The 22,249-nt window shown below is 39.1% G+C and overlaps 2 protein-coding genes across 2 annotated transcripts in view; both read left to right on the forward strand.

Annotated features, from left to right (window-relative positions):
- LOC138050964 (ephrin type-A receptor 4-like) overlaps nt 1-12,022 on the forward strand; it is a 15,413-nt gene extending 3,391 nt beyond the window's left edge. The window contains exons 2-4 of the mRNA XM_068897185.1: nt 6,103-6,754; nt 8,007-8,150; nt 11,658-12,022. Coding sequence (XP_068753286.1) covers nt 6,121-6,754; nt 8,007-8,150; nt 11,658-12,022 — 1,143 coding nt within the window. The 5' untranslated portion in view covers nt 6,103-6,120. The remainder of the gene's footprint in view (nt 1-6,102; nt 6,755-8,006; nt 8,151-11,657) is intronic.
- LOC138051886 (ephrin type-A receptor 4-like) overlaps nt 1-22,249 on the forward strand; it is a 172,213-nt gene that overhangs the window by 133,710 nt on the left and 16,254 nt on the right. The window contains exons 6-11 of the mRNA XM_068898180.1: nt 12,611-12,649; nt 12,776-12,878; nt 13,521-13,573; nt 14,465-14,596; nt 19,329-19,408; nt 20,825-20,930. Coding sequence (XP_068754281.1) covers nt 12,611-12,649; nt 12,776-12,878; nt 13,521-13,573; nt 14,465-14,596; nt 19,329-19,408; nt 20,825-20,930 — 513 coding nt within the window. The remainder of the gene's footprint in view (nt 1-12,610; nt 12,650-12,775; nt 12,879-13,520; nt 13,574-14,464; nt 14,597-19,328; nt 19,409-20,824; nt 20,931-22,249) is intronic.

Here is a 22,249-nt window from a genome sequence, read left to right on the forward strand (position 1 = left end):
TTGATATATGCTCAGTCAGTCGTGGTTATCTCATACCTGTGCTTCATATCCAGTTCAATTCCGAAGTCCAAAGACCAATGAACCATTTATAAGGTTTAAGTGCAATCATAGACCAGTTGATTTACACTACTGTTGGTGATGGCATTGATTCCAATCAAAAACAGGAAACAGATGCTTTACAAGTTTGTACGATGGTATTTAGTCTCAGGAAAGTTAAATTTGGGTGTTTGCCTCAAATTTCTTGTTTTTGCAAATCGTGAATCGGGGGGCTGTGAAGTATATTTTCCTGAAAAAAAAATCTGAAAAATTAATTTTAAAACAGCTAAAATCGCTTCTCATTGTTTCCCGCGTGAATCTGCGTGCGAAATATATTAGACATATCATGTTGATCACACGTGAAAGGATCAGGTGTTAATTTACAGCCTTCATGCCCGATCTTCTATCTTAGCACATGCCCAAATGCTGATTGGCTCGGCATAATTGACTTTCAAGTAGGGAGCGGAGTTATTCAGTAGACCAAGAACTGCACCTGAAATCTTTAAGCTCGATTTTCAAGGGCTTTATTTTGACTTCAAAATTACAACTTCTCAGACCTCCTGTCCCGACGGGACAATGATTTCGACCTTGATGCACAAGTTGTGAACATACTTTAATAAAGTAAACTTTATTAGTTTTATTTTATTGTACACTATTTTCCTTGACCTGCAAACTTTAAGGTGTTTTGACCTAATTTTAAACCATCAGATTTGTTTTTGATGTCAGTTCATGTATGTCATTTAAGACCTGTAAAGATCTACACAGTAGGAATGTGTTACAAGTGTGAACAAAATCAAGGCAGATACCCGTACCTGTAGTTGATCCTCCAAATTCTGCATAATTATATTCACACGCCGCCTTATCCAAAAAAAATTAGCATTTGTGACTTTTATTGCTCAATAGCTAAAATTCAGCCAGTTTATCAGAATACGGTCATTTTATTGTTGTTGTTACAGTTTTTAATTGCACTTTACAGTAATTTTATTTATGATAATAAAGCATGGATGAGTTGATTACAGCTGCCTCAACAGTTATTGCCCCACAGTACCCCTGGAGCTTCTTCTCACAGTCAAAAAGGGTTATGTACTTTAAATTTGTACAGTTTTAGTTATTGATTAAAGACTGTTACATTAATTTGTCTTTTCCAGAAATCCTCCTTCGTGAACCTCCAGCTCAAGGCATTTGGCTGTGGCATATTTCAAAATCTGAAATTTCAGAAGGTGCTGGGGTAGGTTTTGTTTAACATAAGTCAGTCATCATCATCATCATCGTATCTTGTCACGCCACTCCTTGATCCATGCAAGGGCGCTGTTGTTGACCTCTCTTAAGTCTTCGTCAGTACATGCTGGGCCCTGAGTACAACCACAGAGAATGTGATCCATGGTCTGACTTTGCTCGCCTCAAGGACATTCTGGACTGTTTGCCAATTCCTACCTGTGCATACATGTATTTTCATTTGTTTTCCCAATTTGGCTTGTGCTCCGTTGAGCGTGACCCAGTCCTTCCTGCAAAGAGATGTTCCATTTGTCAGGTGTTCTTGGTGGGGTGACAGGGCGTCATTTGGTGGGCTGATGTCATTCTTGATCCATTTCTCCGGTCTGGAGGTCGCAGACTGGTTTGGGTGGAGCGGTTCTGCCGTCATAAAACTGGATCAGAGACAGGATTCTACTTGCTGGTGATTGTTGAGTGGGTGGTGAGGGTCACTGAGTTGTTTATACCTCTCAACTCTGCTATTTCTGCGTGTGCTGGGAGGAGCTATGCCAGAGAGTTGCTGTGCAGCATTGGGAGTGGGGTGGCCCGTAATGTCCCTGTGAAATTTCTGCAAGCACTATTTAGTTTGGATCCACCTTTCCTGCATGGCACGACGTGCTCCACAGAGGGGAACAGTCAACTGTTGAGTAGCAAAGAGCAACAGTAACAATATAAACAATAACAGTAAAAAAATAAATAAAATAATAATAATAACAATAAGCCTCTCAAGCACAGTAGTGCAGACCTCAGGAGGGCTAATGAGACTGAATGAATGAATCCAATTGCAGTGGTGTCATAACAATGACAATAATATAATAATAATAATAATAATAATAATAATAATAATAATAATAATATAATAATAATAATAATAATAATAATAATAATAATAATAATAATTCAATTTTAAAAACAGAAAAAATATACATGTATGCATACAGGGGTAATTTACAGGGATATTAAGAAGTAAGAATTGGAAGCACTATGAAGTTCATTATAATACAATCATAAGAATACTATCACTGTGTCAATAACGAATTCATTTCTTGCGGCTCAGATGTGATATGAAAGCTCTTACAGGCAGTACGGTGTTTTAGAATTAAAAAAACATGGAAAAAAGAAAATTTAAGTACATGTAAAAACAAAAAAAAAAAATGAAAAAGTCAAAGTCAAAGTCTTTCCCTTTTGTTATAATCCATCGTGACGGCCAGTAGTAAATGCTCCAATCCTAAAGTCTTGCTAATTCCTTAGCGATTTCAAAGTCACTATCAGTAATACATGTATTCAACAGAGCTCTTTGTGTACAACAACTGAGCCTCTCAAGCACAGTAGTGCAGACCTCAGGAGGGCGAATGAGACTTTGGCCTGAATCCACGACATTGTAGTGCTGTAGTCCTCACTGACAGACTCCTGTTATGTCTCCAGCAGTCGTTGTGATGTCAGAAAAGTTACCGATCAGATGGGCTATTAACATAAATGAATCCTATAGGGATGCCCTTTATCACCGTATCTGTTCATTCTCTCAGCAGAGATAATGGCTAACAGGCTTCGACAAGAACCCAACATCAAAGGGATCAAAATATTAGGGAACGAATTGAAAATGAGTCAATACGCAGATGATACAAACCTCTTATGCGCAGACTTGGCTTCTGTCGAAAAAGCCTTGGAGGTAGTAGAAAACTTTGGTAATCTGGCAGGCTTTAAACTGAACCGTAAAAAAACAAAAGCGATCTGGCTGGGAAGATGGGAAAAAAACAAAAGTAACCATATACAATTGAAATGGTCGCATAGTCCGGTTAAAATCTTAGGCATTTATGTCTCATACGATGAAAATGGAAATAAGCAAATGAATTTTAACCTTAAACTACGGAAATTGCAAACTAATCTTGACATGTGGAGGGCATGTGATCTTACACTATTTGGGAGAGTACTTATAATAAAATCCTTGGGTCTGTCACAACTCGTTTATTCAGCCTCCAACCTCAATGTTCCTCAAGAAATAACTCCGATAATTAAGACAAAGGTGTTCAACTTCCTATGGAAATATAAAAGAGATAAAATCAAAAGAGCTGGGCTGAAACTATGGTTAAAGCCCTGAGGCTTGCTTGGCTCCCAAGGCTATTGACCCCAGAAATAAGTAATTGGAAAACGATTCCGAATTATTACCTTAGCAAAATTGGAGGTTTGAACTTTCTATTGACATGTAATTATGACGTAAAATATATAGACAGTGGTCTCCCCCTGTTTTACAAAGATATTCTTACTTTTTTCAATGAACTAAAAAATCTCTACAGCTACGATGGTATGCAAGATATGGTCCTATTTCCTTTTTTTAAAATAATAAGGAAATTCTCGTCGGAGGAGGACCTGTTTTTATTAAAGAATGGTTTGACAACAATATTTTGTCCATCCGAGACCTACTGAACAGTAATGGTCAGCTCCTGTCTTACCAAGAATTTTATAACAAGTATAACTGCAATACGAATTTTCTCCAATTTTATCAAGTTACCAGCGCAATCCCAAAATACTTAGTAATCAAAGCAAGAAATACAGAGCCTTTGACAAATGAACCTTATATAAGAAATAACTTCCTGTTTGAGTTAGACGACTCTACACAAATACAATTGGAAAATGCCAAAACTAGAGACTTCTACGGTTTACTAAACCAGAAAATTCACACGGTCAGTCAGACTGGCCCAATGAAGACTTGATGAAAATGCCTGGAAAAAAATTTTCACCTCCCTAAAGAGCGTCTGTAAGGAGACAAAATTGAAAGAATTCCAGACTGAGTTTAAATTAATTCATAGGATTGTAGTTACTAAAAAGGAGCTTCATCAATATGGTATTAAAACGGACGATGAATGTCTCTACTGTGGTGAGAAGGATTCAATTGACCATACTTTTCTTAACTGCCGATTCGTAAAGATTTTCGTAAAGAACGTAATTGAATGGTTTAATTACACAATACTACATATACACCAGTAAGATGCAAAACCAAGCTATTCATCTTTCTATCTTTGTCAGTAAAGTACAGAATAGAAAGCTTTAGATATTAGCTACAATAAATGCTCCTCCCAGTTTAAGCGCAAAACCATACATGAAATTACTTAATCATGTATAAGAGAAATGTTAACGTCAGTGATTCAGAAACCGATGTAAAGTAGATTAAGCTATATATAGGTAACCGCTTTTGTAATCCATTGTAATGCAGGAAGCCAATAAAGTGCATTAAACATTAAAAAAAAATAATAATAAAATGAAATAAATAAATGAATCCTATTGTTGCTGTGGCTGGATGACCTCAAAGATACTCCGGAAAAATAGTCAATTGAACAGTCAAACATAATACATGTATTTTGGGTGATTGTTCTGCTTAGTACTTTGCATACTACATGTACAGTCTGAAAAACTCATTGTGGGAAAATTGCTGTGTCACTTAATAGAAGTGACATTGTCCAGGCAATTATAGATTTGTTTCAAATAGCCCTTATCACAGTCATCAGTGATTTTGCCACATAATCGCCGAGGCTGAGGGGTCATTTTGTATGGAATCGACCCTTAGGCCTCTTTTGTATACATTAGTAAAAAAAATGTGCCTGCAGGCTCAACTCCAATAAGGTCCATTTGACAACTGAATACAAAAATGTCTTGACTACATTGTTTTTTGAAAATAATGATTTTGCCCCAAATCATTATTGCAATACCATCGCATTGGAGTATACACAAAGATGCATTTCTGATGGAGAGGAAAACAGTGTTTTAATGAAGTGAATGTTAGATTAAATTGAATGGAAGGAAAAACGAGTAGTGGTCAGGAGTTATGGTTGTACACAACTTGAACTTACACGTACAGTAAGTTCATGGTTTGGGGAGGAGGCAGTGCAGCCAAGTGATTAGGATGCTTGCCTTGATACATGTATCAGGTTTCCGGATTTGCCCCTAGTAGTCCCTGGTTCAACTTCTCGGCCTCACTTACATGTACAAATAGTCAACTGGTGTGCCTCCGGCCAGTTGAGATTCCTAACAGTTGTTGTTGTTTTGTTCTGTCATTTTGTTGGCCCTGAAAAGCCCATGTGGGGTGTTCTCAATTAAGTATTGTATTGTTGTATTGTTGAAGCAGTCATGCAGTCAACTCCACACTACAGTTTGCACTCTCTTAAGTATCACAAGCTTCTTATAGTTTTGCCTATGCATCAGCCGTCAATATTTCGTGGTATTGTCGTCTCACTTTTGCGGCCTGTGATTGGTTCTAATGTGTAAATTGACGTCGTTGCGCTGAATTGGGTTGCTGACGAATGGAAACAAATACGTTTCGCAGATAGAAAATTTCGATCATGCACGAGTTGATTAGTTTACAGTTTTATTTATCCTTATAAATGATGAATCGCGATACAAAACTAACTGCGATTTTGAGACGGCAATTATATTGACGGCGTTGGGAGAAAATATATTCCGTATTGGAATAATACGGAATATATTTTCTCCCAACTAACTCATTTCTTTTTATCATTCACACAGTCTTTAAGGCAGTCACTGTCAAATCTTGATTGTAATATTATGTACTATGCATGTCACCCAACCGATGGTGAGCTACTAGCCAGTTAAGATTACAGGAGACATGATTATAGTACAGCTTAAGTACTGATGGTTCAATTCTACTATTGCAAGCTGTGGAGTACAGTAATCAACCTAACAATATTCAAACAGACCACATGTACAACTTTTAGTCGTACTGTTTGTCAAGTACATGTATTATTAATAATTTTATACCCCATAGTTTAATTCTTAATTGTTATCATTTCTTTTTATTTGCAGTGGAATCCACCATCAAGTATGAGCATGATTTACTCTGCTTGTGATGTTTACACTAAAGCAAAACCTAGGAACTGGCTTAGGACTCCCTTTATTCCACTCAGGGGTGCAAAGCTGCTGGACATTAAAATGGGTTACTTTTTGAGAAATTGCCCGTCTGATGCAAGCGTCCACTGCAAAACACATCTTGGTTTATATGTGCATCACGCTGATGGCAAGTTGCCTAATCCTGATCCTACTGAAATGAACTATGAGTTTGTAGAAAACACTGTGCCAGAAGGGACCCTTCCAGAGCCTGGCAAAGGGAATACATTTGTATATCATGGCAAAGTGTTTACCAAGTCAAAAGGCCTTTATCTGGCATTTAAAGATGAGGGAGTTTGCATCTCAATCCGAAACTTTACAGCTGGCTATAAATTCTGCCCTGAACAGGGTAGAGATTTGGTGATGTTTCCAAGAACTATTGCTCCAGCAGATGATGCTGATTCAGTGCAGAGAGAGGGAAGATGTAGTGACCTGAACTCTGTCAGCCAAAATAAGTCAGTTGGTGTTTGTCTCAGTAGTGGAAAATGGAACATCACTAAGGGTTCAGAGTGTCTGTGTCGTAAGGGTTATGAGCTGGTTCAGTCTTTGCATAATTCATTTCAATGTAAAGGTGCAGTAAGTTCATGATTGACTTGTCTTTTTACACACCCATTAATTTAAGCGTACAACTACACTGTAAAAGTCTAGGGAAGGCAAGTGATTAGCAAGGGGAAGCAAGGGCTGATGGAGAGAAGTCGCAACTATCAGTTCACGATTTATACATTCTCTTCGTGTATGTTTTACCCCCTCATTTCTGGAATTAATGTCCATGTATTCTGAGAGGATTCTTATATCGATGACAGAGGGATCAAGGAATTTAAACAAAAGTGTTGTTACCAAAATTTTATTATATGGCTTGTGTTTGTAGCCGATATAACGTGTGCTCTGATTGGCTAATTGTGACTGAATTGAAGGGCATTATTCTCCCGTAATGCCCACGGGCCGATTACGCGCTTGCAAAAACAAAGCAAAAGGTAATTAAAAAGCCATGTAATAAACTACTTACTAACCTCACTTGCTCGGGACCATACTGCGGAATGTTGGCCCTCGGTCGTATTTGTATGCGCTCGGTTTGTACTGCCACTACCTCAGGCCAATATTCCCCAGTACGGCCCTCGCGCTCGGTTAGTAAGAAGTTAGTAATAATTACCTGTTAGTAGGGTATCATCATTCAGCACTTGTCCCAAATTCTGCTTGCCTTCTGAAGTAGACAAACATTCAAAAGGATATTCAAACCACACATTAAAGGAGGCAATTAATGCAGAATTTGGAACTAGCAACAATATTCTAGAAAGATAAGGACTCACCCTCTGAGCATTTGTTTTGCTGGTTTTCCAAAAAAAAAAAAAAAAAAAAAAAGCAGGGTGTTTGGGAACTTTCAAATACAACTTAATAACTAAGTGGGATTTTATATGTTGAATTTACGCATGCAGCTTGCAGTACTGTAAAAATAGTAAGTAGCTCTTGACTGATTATATTGGCTTTGCTAATTGTTGTACTTACAGTAGGTCTTGATGCTATGAGGTACTGTTACAGTAATGCTGGTAAAAATTAATCAAGGTTAAAATCAAGTAAAATGGTAAAATCAACTTTTATTTTTACAATAAGATTACAGTTAAATGACTTTGTCTATTCTTTAAATCTGTGCATCTCCTTTGATATAGATGAGCAGAATTGGGCCAAAAAAGAGAGAGAAATACATGCATGGTCTTTCTACCCTTTGCAAACAACAAAATTATGTCTCTTTTTTTGTTTTTTGTTGGGGGAGGGGGGGGGGGGGGTTGAGCTATATTTATAATTAGGGTTTTTTCACTCTTTTCTAGAATGCAAAAAAGGTTTGTTCAAGAGCATTGTAAGCAACAGTGAGTGTGGTGAATGTCCTCAGCATTCTGTGCCTAACCCAACCAGAACAAGCTGTACATGCACAGATGGATTCTATGCCTTGATGCCCTTAATGCCTTGTGAAAGTAAGACGTTTTACATTACATGTATGTTAATATAGTAACTGTATGATTGTGTGTCACTTCCCTTTGGGGCTTTCCATTGCCAAGGAAACAAATTATCATTTATTATTAATTGTTTAAAAAAAAAACAACAAATTTTGGCTGAAGGCAGGCCATTAAATTGGCTCCTTGCTGGTTTGTACAAGTGCAGCAGAGAAGTTGAAATACATGAAGATAATACTAATAATACAACTTTATTTTCACACGATAATGATTAAAGCTGGGTAGCTTGTGAGGTCGTGCACAAATACATATCAAATCATTATTGGTTTTTGAGGAGAGGGGAAAACCGGAGTACCTGGAGAAAAGCCTTTCGAGGCAGTGTGGAGAACCAGCAAACTGAACCACATATGATGCCGGATTTGGGAATTGGCCCTGGGCCACATTGGTGGGAGGAGAGTGCTCTCACCACTGGGCCACCCCTGCTCCCCAGAACAACTCCAGCGAGTTGTGAGAGTTTGAAGCCTTTTAACTTAGGTACCCTCAGGGGGAGGGAGGGGGACTAATTAGCCCCCCACTTTTTACGAGGATGACTTTTTTCGTTTTAGTGTAAGGTGTGTATGGAGGAATGAAAAAGGCAAATAAAACGAAAAAAGTCCGATTCACTCCCGATTATCCGGAGATGAGGTTCGATTACCTTTGATGTGAGGCAGAGACTGGGCGAATGGAATTGTAACGTTTCCAGGTCGAGTTCTTTGTCTCATATCTCATGAAGTTATTTAGCTCTTTGACTTCCTTTGAAAGGATAAAATCAAGTAAACTAAGCCGTGTATGTAGGAGGTACAGTGTAGCAAAGTTTAATCAGGAGCTTGTCACTAGTCTGGAAGTGTGTTGACTTTGCATGGCATAGAAAAGTAACCTCTGAAGTGTTGGACATTTACGTGTTCCCTGGATCGACAAAAGTACTGCTTGACAATTGTTGTTACCCGAAATGGGTAACAAGTCCTTTGTGTGAGTGCAAGAGGCTTGAAGTCTTATCATTTTCTTGGGTTGGTTTGAAGGAGGTGCCAGTCCCTGAGGAGTCAGAACACAAAATTGTCATTGCTTTGCCAAAATACCCATCCGAGGAGATGATGATCAGGAATCTAACTTTATATAGCTTCTTAAAGTGTCACTACGATGAAAATTTTGCATGTCCTTTTTTTTCTTTAGATGTTGAAAATAGACGTACTAAATATGTATCATGACAATTTTTATCTCAAAATTCTCAAGGAAAGTATTATTATTGTAGTGTAGTTTTTCGGTTTTCGCTGTCCACCATTACTTGAACGGCAAAGGATCGTGAGCGACGAAAAGGGTTGGGTCCAGCTGGATCGCCTGGGGTCTGACGTCATATTCGCAACGCTCAAAATAAACGCGTCTAATTTCCCATGCCGTCTATGAGATGTGAGAGATCGCCGAGTTGCTTTTTGCTGATATTATATACATTACTCCTTGATCGACTTGTGCGCTTAAATGTCAAACGCCCACAAAGCGATGCGCGTATGACGTCACGAGCCAAGTCTTGCGTGAAGACCGCTTACAAAATAATCGCAGGCTTCTCCAATGCCATCCAAGTAATGGCGGACAGATTCAACCTCGTTCCCAGGACCTTTTCCCTTCCCTGGCTTGGGGGTGGTCCTGGGAACGAGGTTGGGACAGATTTTAAGCGGGTTTTAGATGGCTATTTTCCATTTGCATTGTATTATTTTGAACATATTGAAAAAAAAATTAAAAATTGGGTAGGGGTGTGCGGCCCGCTTCCCAAAACCCTTACCCTATTTATGACCAAAATCTGCGATTTTCCCTACCCTATTTTATGACCTGACCAAAAATTTGATACCCTATTTATGACCTGACCCTTAAATCAATACCCTGGTGCACACCTGCCTTATAATTATTTCCCTAGGTCAGACCAATGTTAAAGGCAATGTTTAGGGGGAGAGGAAGGCAAAGCGCGGATGGAAGAAGGGGGACATGATAAAGAAGTAGCTTCTTCTAAATAAAAAACCAATTCAAGACTAGAGTGCAAAAATCGATACCCTATTTATGACCAAAATGGCGGAAAATTGGCCAAAATCGATACCCTATTTATGACCAAAACGGCTGAAAAACCCTACCCTTTGGGGCCGCACATACCTATATAGCCCATATAAGGGAGTACCCACCCCCACAACAGGAGAGCGTTGTGCGCGTTCGTTTTCGAACGCTAGACGAGTAAAAACCTGGCTTCGTTCTCGAATGCACAAAGCAAGTTTTACACATTTGTCCATCCTAAATACTCATAACACAAGAGTATTTGCCTGTTATCGGTTGTCAGTGCTTTTGTTTCGCTAAATGACAATTGCAAGATAAATTTTGGGAAATTCACGGTGACCGATTTCCATAAACTATTGTCCGTTGAAATATAAGTGATGCCGTAAGAGTGCCGTTGCTACACTGAACTACCAACTCATAATATTGAAATATGGAGCAAAATGTGTAATGCGATGGACTTTGTAAAACGCCATTTTATAGTTTTTATGAAATTTATTTTCTCTTATTGACAGTTACTGTTGTCATTCCAGAGTCATTTTTAAGCAAGGAATCGTATCTCATTTTTTTGATTGCATAGGAAACTACTGTCATTAACGTTAATTTCATTCAATTCATGTTCATTAGTTATTTGAGGAAAGACGTAAAACACATAAAGGTACTCACTAAATGAAACTATTGTTTGAATCATACTTGCTTTATTTAGTGACGAGAATTTACAAAGCTATGACCTCGTACCAAACTTGTCGCAAACTTTTCATGTTTACGTGTTTTTAACATGTGTAAAAGCGCAGATCCCGGGCTGAGAAATATATATCAAGTACACAAAACCTCCAAAATATCGCTGCAAAAGCAAAAAATACGCAAGTGCCTATCATATTATACTTTAAACAGGTTCCGCCGTCCCTGACCTCTGCACTGTAAGGAGCATATAGTCCATGCCTTTGATAACATCACAAAAGTGCTTTGCAGGGTACTGTATAGGTTTTATTGGCTTAGCTTTGGGACAAACTTTATATCTACCGGACATCAGCTTTACAGTACTTGAAATGGCACTCCTCATAAGAAGCATTTTTAAGTTTTAAAATGAATAGGTTAATGGTCACCATAGATGCATCCCACTGCTGCAGTGGTATAATGTTTCAGTCAATCTCAACATTACTTAAAGGTTTTCCTCCTTCATCAAAATCAACTTCCTGGTAATTACACCTGCCTGTGATCATACAGACAGATGTAATAATGGCTGCCATGCAGAGGCTTTCCTGATATCGCCAAGTCTCTTAGGCTATAAGAAGGGTTGATGCTGTTTGTTTTTTCCTTAGTTTGAGTGTATTTACTATACATGGAGAGATTTAAGAAAAAAAATCAAGTATAGATATAAGTACTGGACGTGAAGTGAACTTTAAAAGTGATTCATTGTGTTTTGTCATTTATTTGTGATCGTTGTTTCGTACACAGCCTTGCCCCTGGCTCCGTTGAGCGCTAGTGCAAGCATTATTACAACAACACGTGTAACCATCAGTTGGATACCACGGAATAGCGTAAACAGAACACTGCGATATTCCATTGATTGCTTCATGTGTGAATCACACAAAGACGAAGAGTGCCCAAGGCGTTGTGGTCCAAATGTGCAGTTTCAGCCAAGCCGAGACAATATCTTTAACGCCAGTTTAACAGTGGATGGCTTGCAGCCTGGTAGCTTTTATTTATTCAGAGTTTACTCTGTTAATGGGTTGAATAAACAGGAAAAAGACAGGGACAAATGGAAGTATGCAACAGTGCTTGTACGTACCAAGGGTAAGATATCAACTTGGATGTCATAATTATTTGCACCGCTATGGTTGCATCACCAGCCTTAAAGGTATAAAAGCTTGTGGGGTCGTGTGTTTAAGAACTAAACTAACCTATTCTGCACATCAAAATTTAACATATTTACAAATCAGATATATTATATGGACACAGTGATCAATAATACATAAAATTCTGTTGTCTGCATATGATGGCAGATGCTGACGTACATTCAAACTTAAAATATATAAAATAAACATCAGCGCTGACTCGCTTCCTGAGCTGATTAAACTTCAGGGTCGCAGATGCCTCCTTGTCATTGTAGGTAACAAAGTTCCATAACGATGCGTCTCTATAATTTGAGAGAGAATTTTTTATGTATCTTGACTCGCACCTTGGTACGAGAATACAGTTCTAGTCTCCAGTGAAGTTTATTTTGGCCGATAGTTTCATCGAGTTACTTCATTCAAGACCAGAACCGTCTTTTCGTAAGATATCAAGTTGAATGTCATAATTATCTCCACCGCTATTTTTGCTTTACCACTAAACCATTGTGATGGTGGATTATGAGCATGTAATTTATGCTGGAAGAAACCGCAAAACAAGAATGACTTAATATGCAGACGAAACTGCCGTCCCAACAAGAAGAGGGCACCCTTCAGGTGGGACATTTCTCCACGTTGCCATTCAGTGTTGTCTATTGTTATTATTTCCTTGAGTAGTATTTCATTTATTAAATCAGCCAGGTGGATCACCTAATTATTGATGCTGGTTCTTTCTTATGCCAGGTGGAGGCTTAACTTCTTCACATCTCAACATGGTTCTGTACGTCGGAATTCCAGTTGTTATTGTCCTTGTCAGCTCTGTGATTGTGTTTATTTGCATCTGCAGGTAAATATAATAACTGTATTCAGTGGGGGAGGGGAAACAATTTTGTAATTGTATTGGATCATTTTGCCCTACACTTTGAGGGGAGCAAAAAAGAAGGATAAAATTGATTAGTTATCACTTAATTGAGTAATAATCAAGTGCTCAATATTTATAAATTGATGAAACTGTAACAATGCTAGCAAGCATAATTATAGTAATCTTGTTAAAAATAATATAAGGAAGATTATCCTTGATTTTTGTCACCCATAAAAAGCGTTGTGGAATTAGTCACTTTTGAGGTGCTCAGCCTGGCTTGAAGGTTTCAGTTTCGTGTATATTTACTGAATACAGTATGTGTAGCTATTAAGCTCCCATGGAATGAAATGTAATGCCTGAAAGACAAGATTTGTTTACTTTTCCCCAGGCCTTAGACACTCGTATATTGCAGCATATTGAGAAATACATGCGAGAGAGGCAACCTTGTTCCCAGGGTCTCTTGTCTGAACGACAATGGAGACCATGGGAACGAGGGTACCGAGAGATGCTCATAGGACTGCATTTGAAAAAAAGTTGACAAAAATAACTTAGTTAGCGTAAGATAAGATTTTGTATGGGTTTACATTAGCAATTCAGCAATAAATGAACAATGCACGTTTTTTTTAGGGCACACAGAAGGAGAGGTTACAATTCTCCAGTAGAGATGAAGGATGGACGCGGTTTGTATTTCCAAAACTATGATTTTGGTAGTAAAAGTGTGTAGACTATTGCTTTCTAAGAAGTTGGGCAAAGTGTAATGAGCCGATCAAATCGAAACTTCAACACCCCCCTCCCCCCCCCCCCCTCGGGCAAACCCTGGGCATTTGACTATCTTCTGTGCCCGGGGAGTGGGGAATTTGACCTTTGCCTGCGTGGGGTGGGGAAAATTGAACCGGAAGTGTCAGGTTTCAAATGTTTTTTTTTCGGGCGCCGAAGTCGCTAAACAGCTATAAAACACGTGTTTGGACGAGATGGAAGAGTTTAAAGGAAGAGTTATAGGATTTGTGAGCGATTGGCTTACAAAAAAGGCCTTCAAAAGACAGGAGGAGCCGACGGCGATTTTTCTTTAGTAGGGTATGACAGACAAATCCGACGATAGCGTAGGGTAGGGGACGTAGTGTTCGCATTGACTGTACGAGTGTTTTAAGTTCCCGGTAAAACACGTCCCGTCCATATAAAAATAGGGAGCTTAAGCATGCGCGCTTTAAAGACGCGGACGGCAACCGGAATCGAGCAGTTTTCCGTTTTAACTTGTCTTCACACAACCACAATTGCATTGCTAAGTATCTTTTCTCCATTAGAGATGATTAGTATAAAAATCTGGGAGACACCACTGCCCTGGCACACGAAATGTTCTCTTCTGGTTGCTGTCCGCCTCTCAAAAACGCGTGTGCTTAAGCTCCCTAATAACTAATCTGAAAACGCAGTGTTGAAACGTCACATTTTACACCATTCCAAGCTTCAAACCTTTTCGTTTGAAGCTTGGAATGGTACGAAAATTCCCTGTTAATCTGAGCATCTATTTGCATTTATTTTCATCAATCCCGCTCTCTTTACTTCCACTTTTCTAGTTATTTTACCACCCCGTGGGCAACGGTTATACATAGACCCAAGTAATTACGAAGACCCAGCGGAAGCGTTGAAGGATTTTGCCAAAGAACTGGATAAAAGATGGATCAAATTGGACCAAATAATCGGAGGAGGTACTTTGCTATATAGTGCTAGAAACTAAAAAAATAAAAAATAAAAAATAAAAAATTCCAGGTTTCCCCCGTTTCAAAAGCCGGGCAACTGAATCCGTAAATTTGGTTTTCCCTGATAAATGCTTGGTTTGCCCATTGGGAAACCCCCTACGATTAAATGCACGCCACGTTGAAATGCAATCACATAGCGTTAGAGATTGAGTATCCCATAGTTCTAAGTGTGCGCCTGTGGTTTTTTTTTTGTTGAAGTCGCGGTTTGAGTTTTAGCATTTTCAAAGTGGAGTCTTCGATCTCCATCGCCTGCGTGTTTGTGATGTTATCTCTTGCATTTTCCTATCTGACAATTTTTGCAAAAGCCACAGCTATTCAAAACACGGGAAATGCCTAGCGTGGCAGCTTGTTCTGTAAGAACCTTTTTTATAAGCTGAGATTGAGAATTTTAAGAACGTATTAAGAGCATCCCTCAGGCTGAGGGTCGATTAAGAACATTTTTATTTTGCTCACTTGTATTTGAAATGAAATACTTAAGGGCATATTTTGTATAACATAACAATGGATTTCGTATTCACTATTGCATGATACTCATCTCAGTTTGTAATAATAAGCAGCTTTTATTTATAGCTTACCTGCTAACGTCCGTGTTGATTTATTGAAATACATACATACCGAAATACATGTACTATACCATGTAAATTTAATCGAGGAGAAAATGACGTCAAAGACTCAAATAGTTTAAGAATGCAAAGTGTCTGTATGCGGCTGGATTAATATGCAGCACGGGAGTTTCGGGCTTTCAGAGTTTTAAACTCTTGCTTTGCATATACCATAAGTTGCGTTTACACGCTGAAATTTAAAGGGTAACTGACGGCTAGAAAGTCACTTTTTTTGAATACTGTCTAAATACCTCAGGTAACACATTGAAACCGACACAAGGTACTTCGAATGCTTTTTTGTGCCTTTTTTCGCTCGAAAAACTGTCATAAATGCCGCTTCGTAAGTCATCCGCCGTAAACGCTTAGAATTTGATCATGTGACCTGATACGTCACACGTGTGTACACCAAGCAAAGTAGATATAGCGGACAGTAGTGCAGGTGAGAGCAGCTCGAACTCGGGGTCCGATTTTCGGATTTTGAGGCTTCGATGGAAGGCGAAAATAATGAAAGGGCTTTGGAGCCAGTTGGTGAAATCAGGCCCTGGCGATTTGAACCGCCAGGAAGAAATGAAAATCCAGCGCAAGATTCAGAAGAGGATCAAGAGCCCCGGACGCCGCTGCCGTCTCAATCAAGCAAGCGACGAATGGTGAGTGCATTACCTTTATAGTATCTCAAAATCAATCGCGGCTAGATTACAGAATACCCGTCCACTCATTAGCACACGAATAAGGTGCCTTGTTATCAAAGCCTCGTTCTTAAAGAGCAGAAGGCAATATGCAAATTCAGTCGCTTATTAAATATAGGAGCGATGAAGTAAGAAGATTTAAATGTGCAGACTCTTGAATTCTATGGGAGCGACGTGTTTTTAAGCTACTCGCGCTCACCTTCCAAAACTTAGGTTTTAATACACTTTGACGCTTTAGTATTGAATTTGGCGAACGATTAAAGATTTCTCGTCTTTCACTATAAAACGCAACGCAGCAAAAATAGCATTTGTACAGGTACTTAGAATTAAACATCCTCTCAATATTAACTTATTGTGAACTTCAGTTTTTCCCTCTTTTGTGGTCTTTGCACCTTGTTTATAGCCGCAGTTAAGTTATCTTTCACGTTTGTAACTGATAACTGTTCATTTTGGTGAAACTATAAATCATACAACTTGTGTTCTCTATTTCTTCTTTTCAACATCGTGATAAAATTTTTTACTGTACTGATTCTTTTATTACAAGGTGTCAGTGTGGAAACTGGTGTCAACATGGAGGGAGGAAGAGAACATCTGCTGTCAAGAAGTAGATGCAGTGAAAAATAAAAATTTGAGAAATGCAAGGAGTGACAGGCCACACTGATTCCCTTCCTGTGTGAAAACATGTATAGAACCTTTTATAGTTAAGGATTTTCCTTTTTTGTACAAAATGATTGGTGGTGCTTTAAAAATTTGGCGAAGTAGGGGTTGATTTTGAATTCAATGCCATTTTTTGAGTAAAGCTTCTTTTAGGTTTGACACTGATGGCTGGTATTATGTCACAAAAGGTAAAATATCTTTTTGTGTTTTGTTATTTCCTTTAAAAAAAATTAAGCACTGAGCCCCTCCTTGTGAATTTGATTTCTGATAGTAGTTTTTCTACCGAATTGCGTGACTTCACCTCTGTCCCGCAAATGTCTTTTAAATTTTGAAATGTTTTCCTCGAAAGTTACCCTTTAGGAGTTTGTTCTAAGGATTCCTGGGGCGTCACTTTGACGAATCCGTTTTTCATGTTTAGCGGGTGACAAGAAGTAAAATGCTACAGTGGAAGGTCTCGGTGGGTTTAAAACGTGATTTTACATCAAGGATTGTTTGATCTTTGAATCTCGTGTCTTTGTCTACGATTGTTTCTAGAAACACAGTTTAGTGTCCTGCGTGACCTCGGAGCTCGAGTCTTCTACCCTCGATTGTTCGTTACACAAAGGGAGTTTTGTTTTTATTCTTCGAGCTTCGTTTACCTGCTCGGGAGTAGGAGATGCATGAATAGAAGGAACTGTGGACTTTTTAAATACTAGCTCAGAGCTGAATCCAGCATTTTTTGCACCGAATCCTTCGTCTGTCAGCTGAGAAATGGTCGCTACAAATGTGACCCGAAGGTGGTGACCATCGAACAAATGCAACCACTGTCGCTGCACACTTTCATCAGCTGGAAACTGGTGAAGGCTAACTCCATCTGCATTTGTTTTGTTAGAAAACATCTCCACACAGCGCTTCCCTGGGTCTCGTTTTCTTCGCTTTAAATCCCGCTGTTTTCCGTCCATATCGTAAATTTCAATGCGGCTTAGAGTAGTACAGGTTTGGATGACCTGAGTGCTATATTGTATATATTTTCTAAACTTTCGATCGTCATTTGAGAAACATTTACGTGCTTATTATTTTCCTTAGCATGAATGTGTCTCTGGTTCGTTTATTTTTTAACCAGGGCACTGCGTTTTATATTTTGGGTTCAAGGAAGTCTCTTAACATGAACTTAAGTGGTTTCCGCTCTCAGGGGCCGTCGGCTTGTTTTATTTAGATAAAACACCAAGATGAACGAGCATGAGTAGTTTACTCTTCACTCAGCTGACAGTGGTATACTTTTTGAAACGAGTAACCTTTCGGGACAAGATTGACTTCATCATGTTTTCCGTCGCAAATGAGAAACAACGCTTGCGTGTAATTTCTTCCTAAACGCTGTTTTACCTGGCGTGCAACTCACCTGCAGCTATGAATAGACACACGATCCGTCGCGTTTCGATTATTCAACCTTTTCAGAGGAAGTATTTTATTTCCCACTTCGTATTTCATAGTCTCTAAAAGGTGGCTTATAGGAGAATAGAAGAAACCTTATTTTTTTTCCTCGTAAATTGTGGCAGCGAGCTGAACAGCGAGAGCCGCGAAGTTGTTACTTTCAGATCTACCATGACGTTTTTACTACATTACACACGTGTGACGTATCACATCACGTGACCTGGATCAGAACGTTTTCAAAATGGCCGTCAATTGAGCATCAAAAGAAATTTGTAGAAAATTTGGTTTTGCACAAAATATCTTTTATTTGCTCATTTTGGATTCTTTAACCCAAGAGGAATGTATTGGTTCAACAAAAAAAAGGGAAAAATTTGACGTCAGTTACCCTTTAAGCTAGTGAGTACATGACGTCACTTTTCCCCAGATCCAGCCCTCTGAGGTCCAATCAGTCATTTTTGAACATGAGTAATGGCGGACGGTGAAGTCCAGAACTTACACTCAAAGTAAACAACCTTTGGATAAAATTCAATGCTCAAAATTTTGCCAGTCAGGTGTTAAGCAATCACACTTTCGAAATCTGGAGAAACAAAGGAAGTTTTTTTTTTTAAACTTAGTAGCGCTTTAACTTCACACTACTATCGGACATTGATAATAGAAAACTGACAAGTGGGTCGGGTTATGGCTGCTCATATGTAGAATTAGTTAATCCTTCCTTGAAAAAAGGTTTAATTTAGACCGACTTAACTGTAAATTTAAACCTTAAAGCAAATTTCGTTTCATCTTTCTCTTCAAACCTAATTGATTTAAACTGTTTTTACCTGTAAATTTAAACCTTTGAAATTCATGTAAACCTTTGAGGATGATGAGGTGGACGAGCCTGCTGGTTATGCAATAGACCTATTTACAGTCCTGTGCTTAGTTACTTGGCCTTTAAATGAAAGTGAGGCTGTGGTTGACCTTGTTATGATACAGACCTCCCTTCTTTTGTTATGTTAATGATGTTGCTGTCATGCTAATTAGTAAGAATTTACATAAGAAAAGCAGTGAGGTTTCTATCAAGACAAGTTCAACTCCAGCCTCACTTTCATGCACAGGCCAGGTAACTAAGCACACAACTGTAAAAGGGACTATTCGTTTTCTATTTTTGGCTGGGTTGTCCGTTGTTTTTTCTTCAGGCAACCAGCCTTTTCATTTCACCAAAAACTTTTCGCCCGGTAAACTTTATGGTGGTCTGGGACAACCGGACGAACGCTAATCTCAAGCTCTGCCATCACCATAATCAATCGTTAAGTTAGTTTTGCAACTCATCCATGCATTCATGTTCAGGCGAATTTGGAGACGTCTGCAAAGGATTTTTGACTCGCCCTGATGAAGAGACTATTCCTGTTGCAGTCAAAACCTTAAAGGTAAGTAACTAGATTGACCCATATACAAACCCTCTGAGAGCATTTCTTTTTATTCGAAATGACTTCGCAAAATTCGAACTGACCCGAAACCTTGTATCTAATGATTAGAGGGTTATAAATTACTGTTGCAAGTTTAGCACACATCCAAGGAAACCTCCACTGCTATATAAAAAATATAATTTAACCGTAGCAAACAAAATCCATGCTTTCACTCTGAGTAGGATATTTCCGAGATCATGTCTGCCTCATCTTCAAAGCGAGTCTAAGTGCGAAGTTTTTGTTATGAAAATTAGTTTTCATTCATATGTAAAGTAAAACCAATTACCATTACAAAAACTTCACGAAATCACGAAATGGCCTATTGCGCCTGGGGTGTTGCTATCGTGAACAGTTACGACGGGTTACGGTTTCCTTTATGATTCATTGCCGCCGCAGGGTTTTGGCCCAGAGGCCAAAATGGGTAAATGGGGTAAATTGTCAGATATTGTAGGGGCAATCAATCTCGATTTTTTAAACCGGGCGCGCATGGTAGTATCCGTATTGCTTAAACGGGCGCGCAAGTGGTATTGGTATTGTTCTCGCGACCGCGGTGTTTTAGGAGTCACGAAGTAGAAACTCGCAAGGAGGACCAAAGTGCTGTTTGGGTTAGTCATCTAAAAATCAAATATTGCAGCAGATGCAAATCGAGTTGCCTGGCTCAAAAATTAATTTTGTCCGGGCACAAATCGGAAACAGGAGCGCCATGTTCAGCATATGATCTAAACGTATCTCAACTGTCTTTCATGCTATCGAAGACAGGACCCGATGTAGTGAAAATTATTACTAGTAGGAATAGGAACCTTCAGATGGGAGTACGAGGACCGAGTAGGAGATTTCTGTACTGAGCATGCGCTTAAGGTTTGGAGGCAGTGTGCATGCTCAGAATAGAAAACTTGTACTTGTAGTTGTCCTTGTCGTGCGATCTAAAAGTCCCTAATAACCATGTGACCTTAACGTGTCACACTTATTCAAGATAACGGCCAAAAAATTGAAAGGGAATTCGAAAGTCAGCGATTCTCTTTTATTTATAATGATACAACAGGTTTCAAAAAAAGGAAGAAGAAAACAACTAAGCAAGTAAAAGAAATCGTGGACAGTTTATTCTCAGTTTTAATGTTATCTTTTTGTAATAGTGAAGATCCCTTTAACCACAGTTAACTATGCTTTGAAATCTGCAAGTCAAATTTCTGGAGGTCATGGAAAGTGCAACAAGGCTTTTCAAAATTTCCGTAGAATTCGAAAAGCATGACTTTATTCAATTGAAGTTCCTGCAAATTCATTCTTTTTTCTGAGATTTTCATAATCCCTAAAAAGAAGTGACTCCTTTTATTACGGTTTTTTGCACTATATGATGCTGTTTTCTTTACCAACACATAGGCTGGTGCGTCAGCAATAAATCGGAAAGACTTCATGTCAGAGGCTTCCATTATGGGTCAGTTTTGCGACCCAAATGTGATATTCCTGGAGGGCGTGGTGACTTCATGTGAGTTATAGTAGAGATTGAGCTTGTGAAGAGGTTTTCAGTCCAGTCAGATATTCTTTGTCTTTGTGTCCAGTCACTGGCAACGTTTCCTTGACTTATAACGTGAGATACCTTCCAACTTACTTGGTCTCATACAAAAGCATACATACTTGCGTTTCTGAACTCTTTTACGGCACGGATTTCTAGAACGACGCATACACGCAGTCTCCTTTTTTGTAGTTAGCACGAGCTTTGCTGCGTTCATGTTTACGCGACTCATAACGTGCATGCAAGATTTCAGACGTCAGATGAAAAAGCATACATACCGGTACATGCAAAGTAAAGTAATGCAACCATATTTAACGTTTGTAACTCGTAACAGGAATTCAACTGACAAACCTCAGGTCGACGGTGCGCTCATTTTACTCCCCTCTCTCCATCAGTGCTCCGTTTTACGGGTATTTAAAGCTACGTAAGCTACACAGAACGGAAAGAAGTCAAAACAAGGATGTGAGATCCGGGGATCGAACTCAGGACCTCTTGCACCAAGGCCACGCACTAACCGACTGCGCCACCCTTGTTCCTCAAATGCGCTTCGTTGTTTTTACCTTTGTACGGCCAGCCACTTAAGCTCAAGCACGGCAGTCTACTGCACAACAGTCACAAACATAACAACCATGCAAAATGCAAATCAAATATGACAAAAATTATGAGAACTAGGAACCCATGAGTGGGAGCTTGGTTCTTCCATACAAGCCCTTTGAGTTAACCTTTGCGCGTATCCGTCTATTTTTAGAATTCCACCAATTCTTCGGCCCACGAAGACAAAAATAGCAAAAACAATGTATGCAAGTTGTGTTACTGCGTCTTTCATTAACATGCGGATTCTTAAATTCAAAGGTCAACCGACAAATGCGCTTTTCGCTACCGTCAATCAAATGTTCGGGGGCTCCTCCCAGCTTACGACTATGTTGACTGAACTGGGCTCAACGATGTGATTTGATTACTGCGCGATCGACAGTAGTCGGATGTTCGGAGGAGCCGCCGAAAATTAGATTGACGGTAGCGAAAAACGCATTTGTCGGTTGACCTTTGAATTAAAGAGTCCGCATGTTATTGAAAGGCGCAGTAATTGAGGTAAGTGTGGGTCTCCTGCTGAAGGGTTGTTCAAAAAAATGGAAAGATACGCGCGAAGGTTAACTCAAGAATATAGTGCATAGAGACGCTACCCACGGGCTCTTCTGAAATCCAACTAAGCCATCTGGTCGGAGGAAGAATAAAATCTAAACTACTCTGGTTAATCGCAACAAGTGTAAATATCGCGGTGAAGTATTCAGTTT

Source organism: Montipora capricornis, chromosome 6, assembly GCF_036669925.1.
Source record: "Montipora capricornis isolate CH-2021 chromosome 6, ASM3666992v2, whole genome shotgun sequence".
NCBI classification, from domain to species: domain Eukaryota; kingdom Metazoa; phylum Cnidaria; class Anthozoa; order Scleractinia; family Acroporidae; genus Montipora; species Montipora capricornis.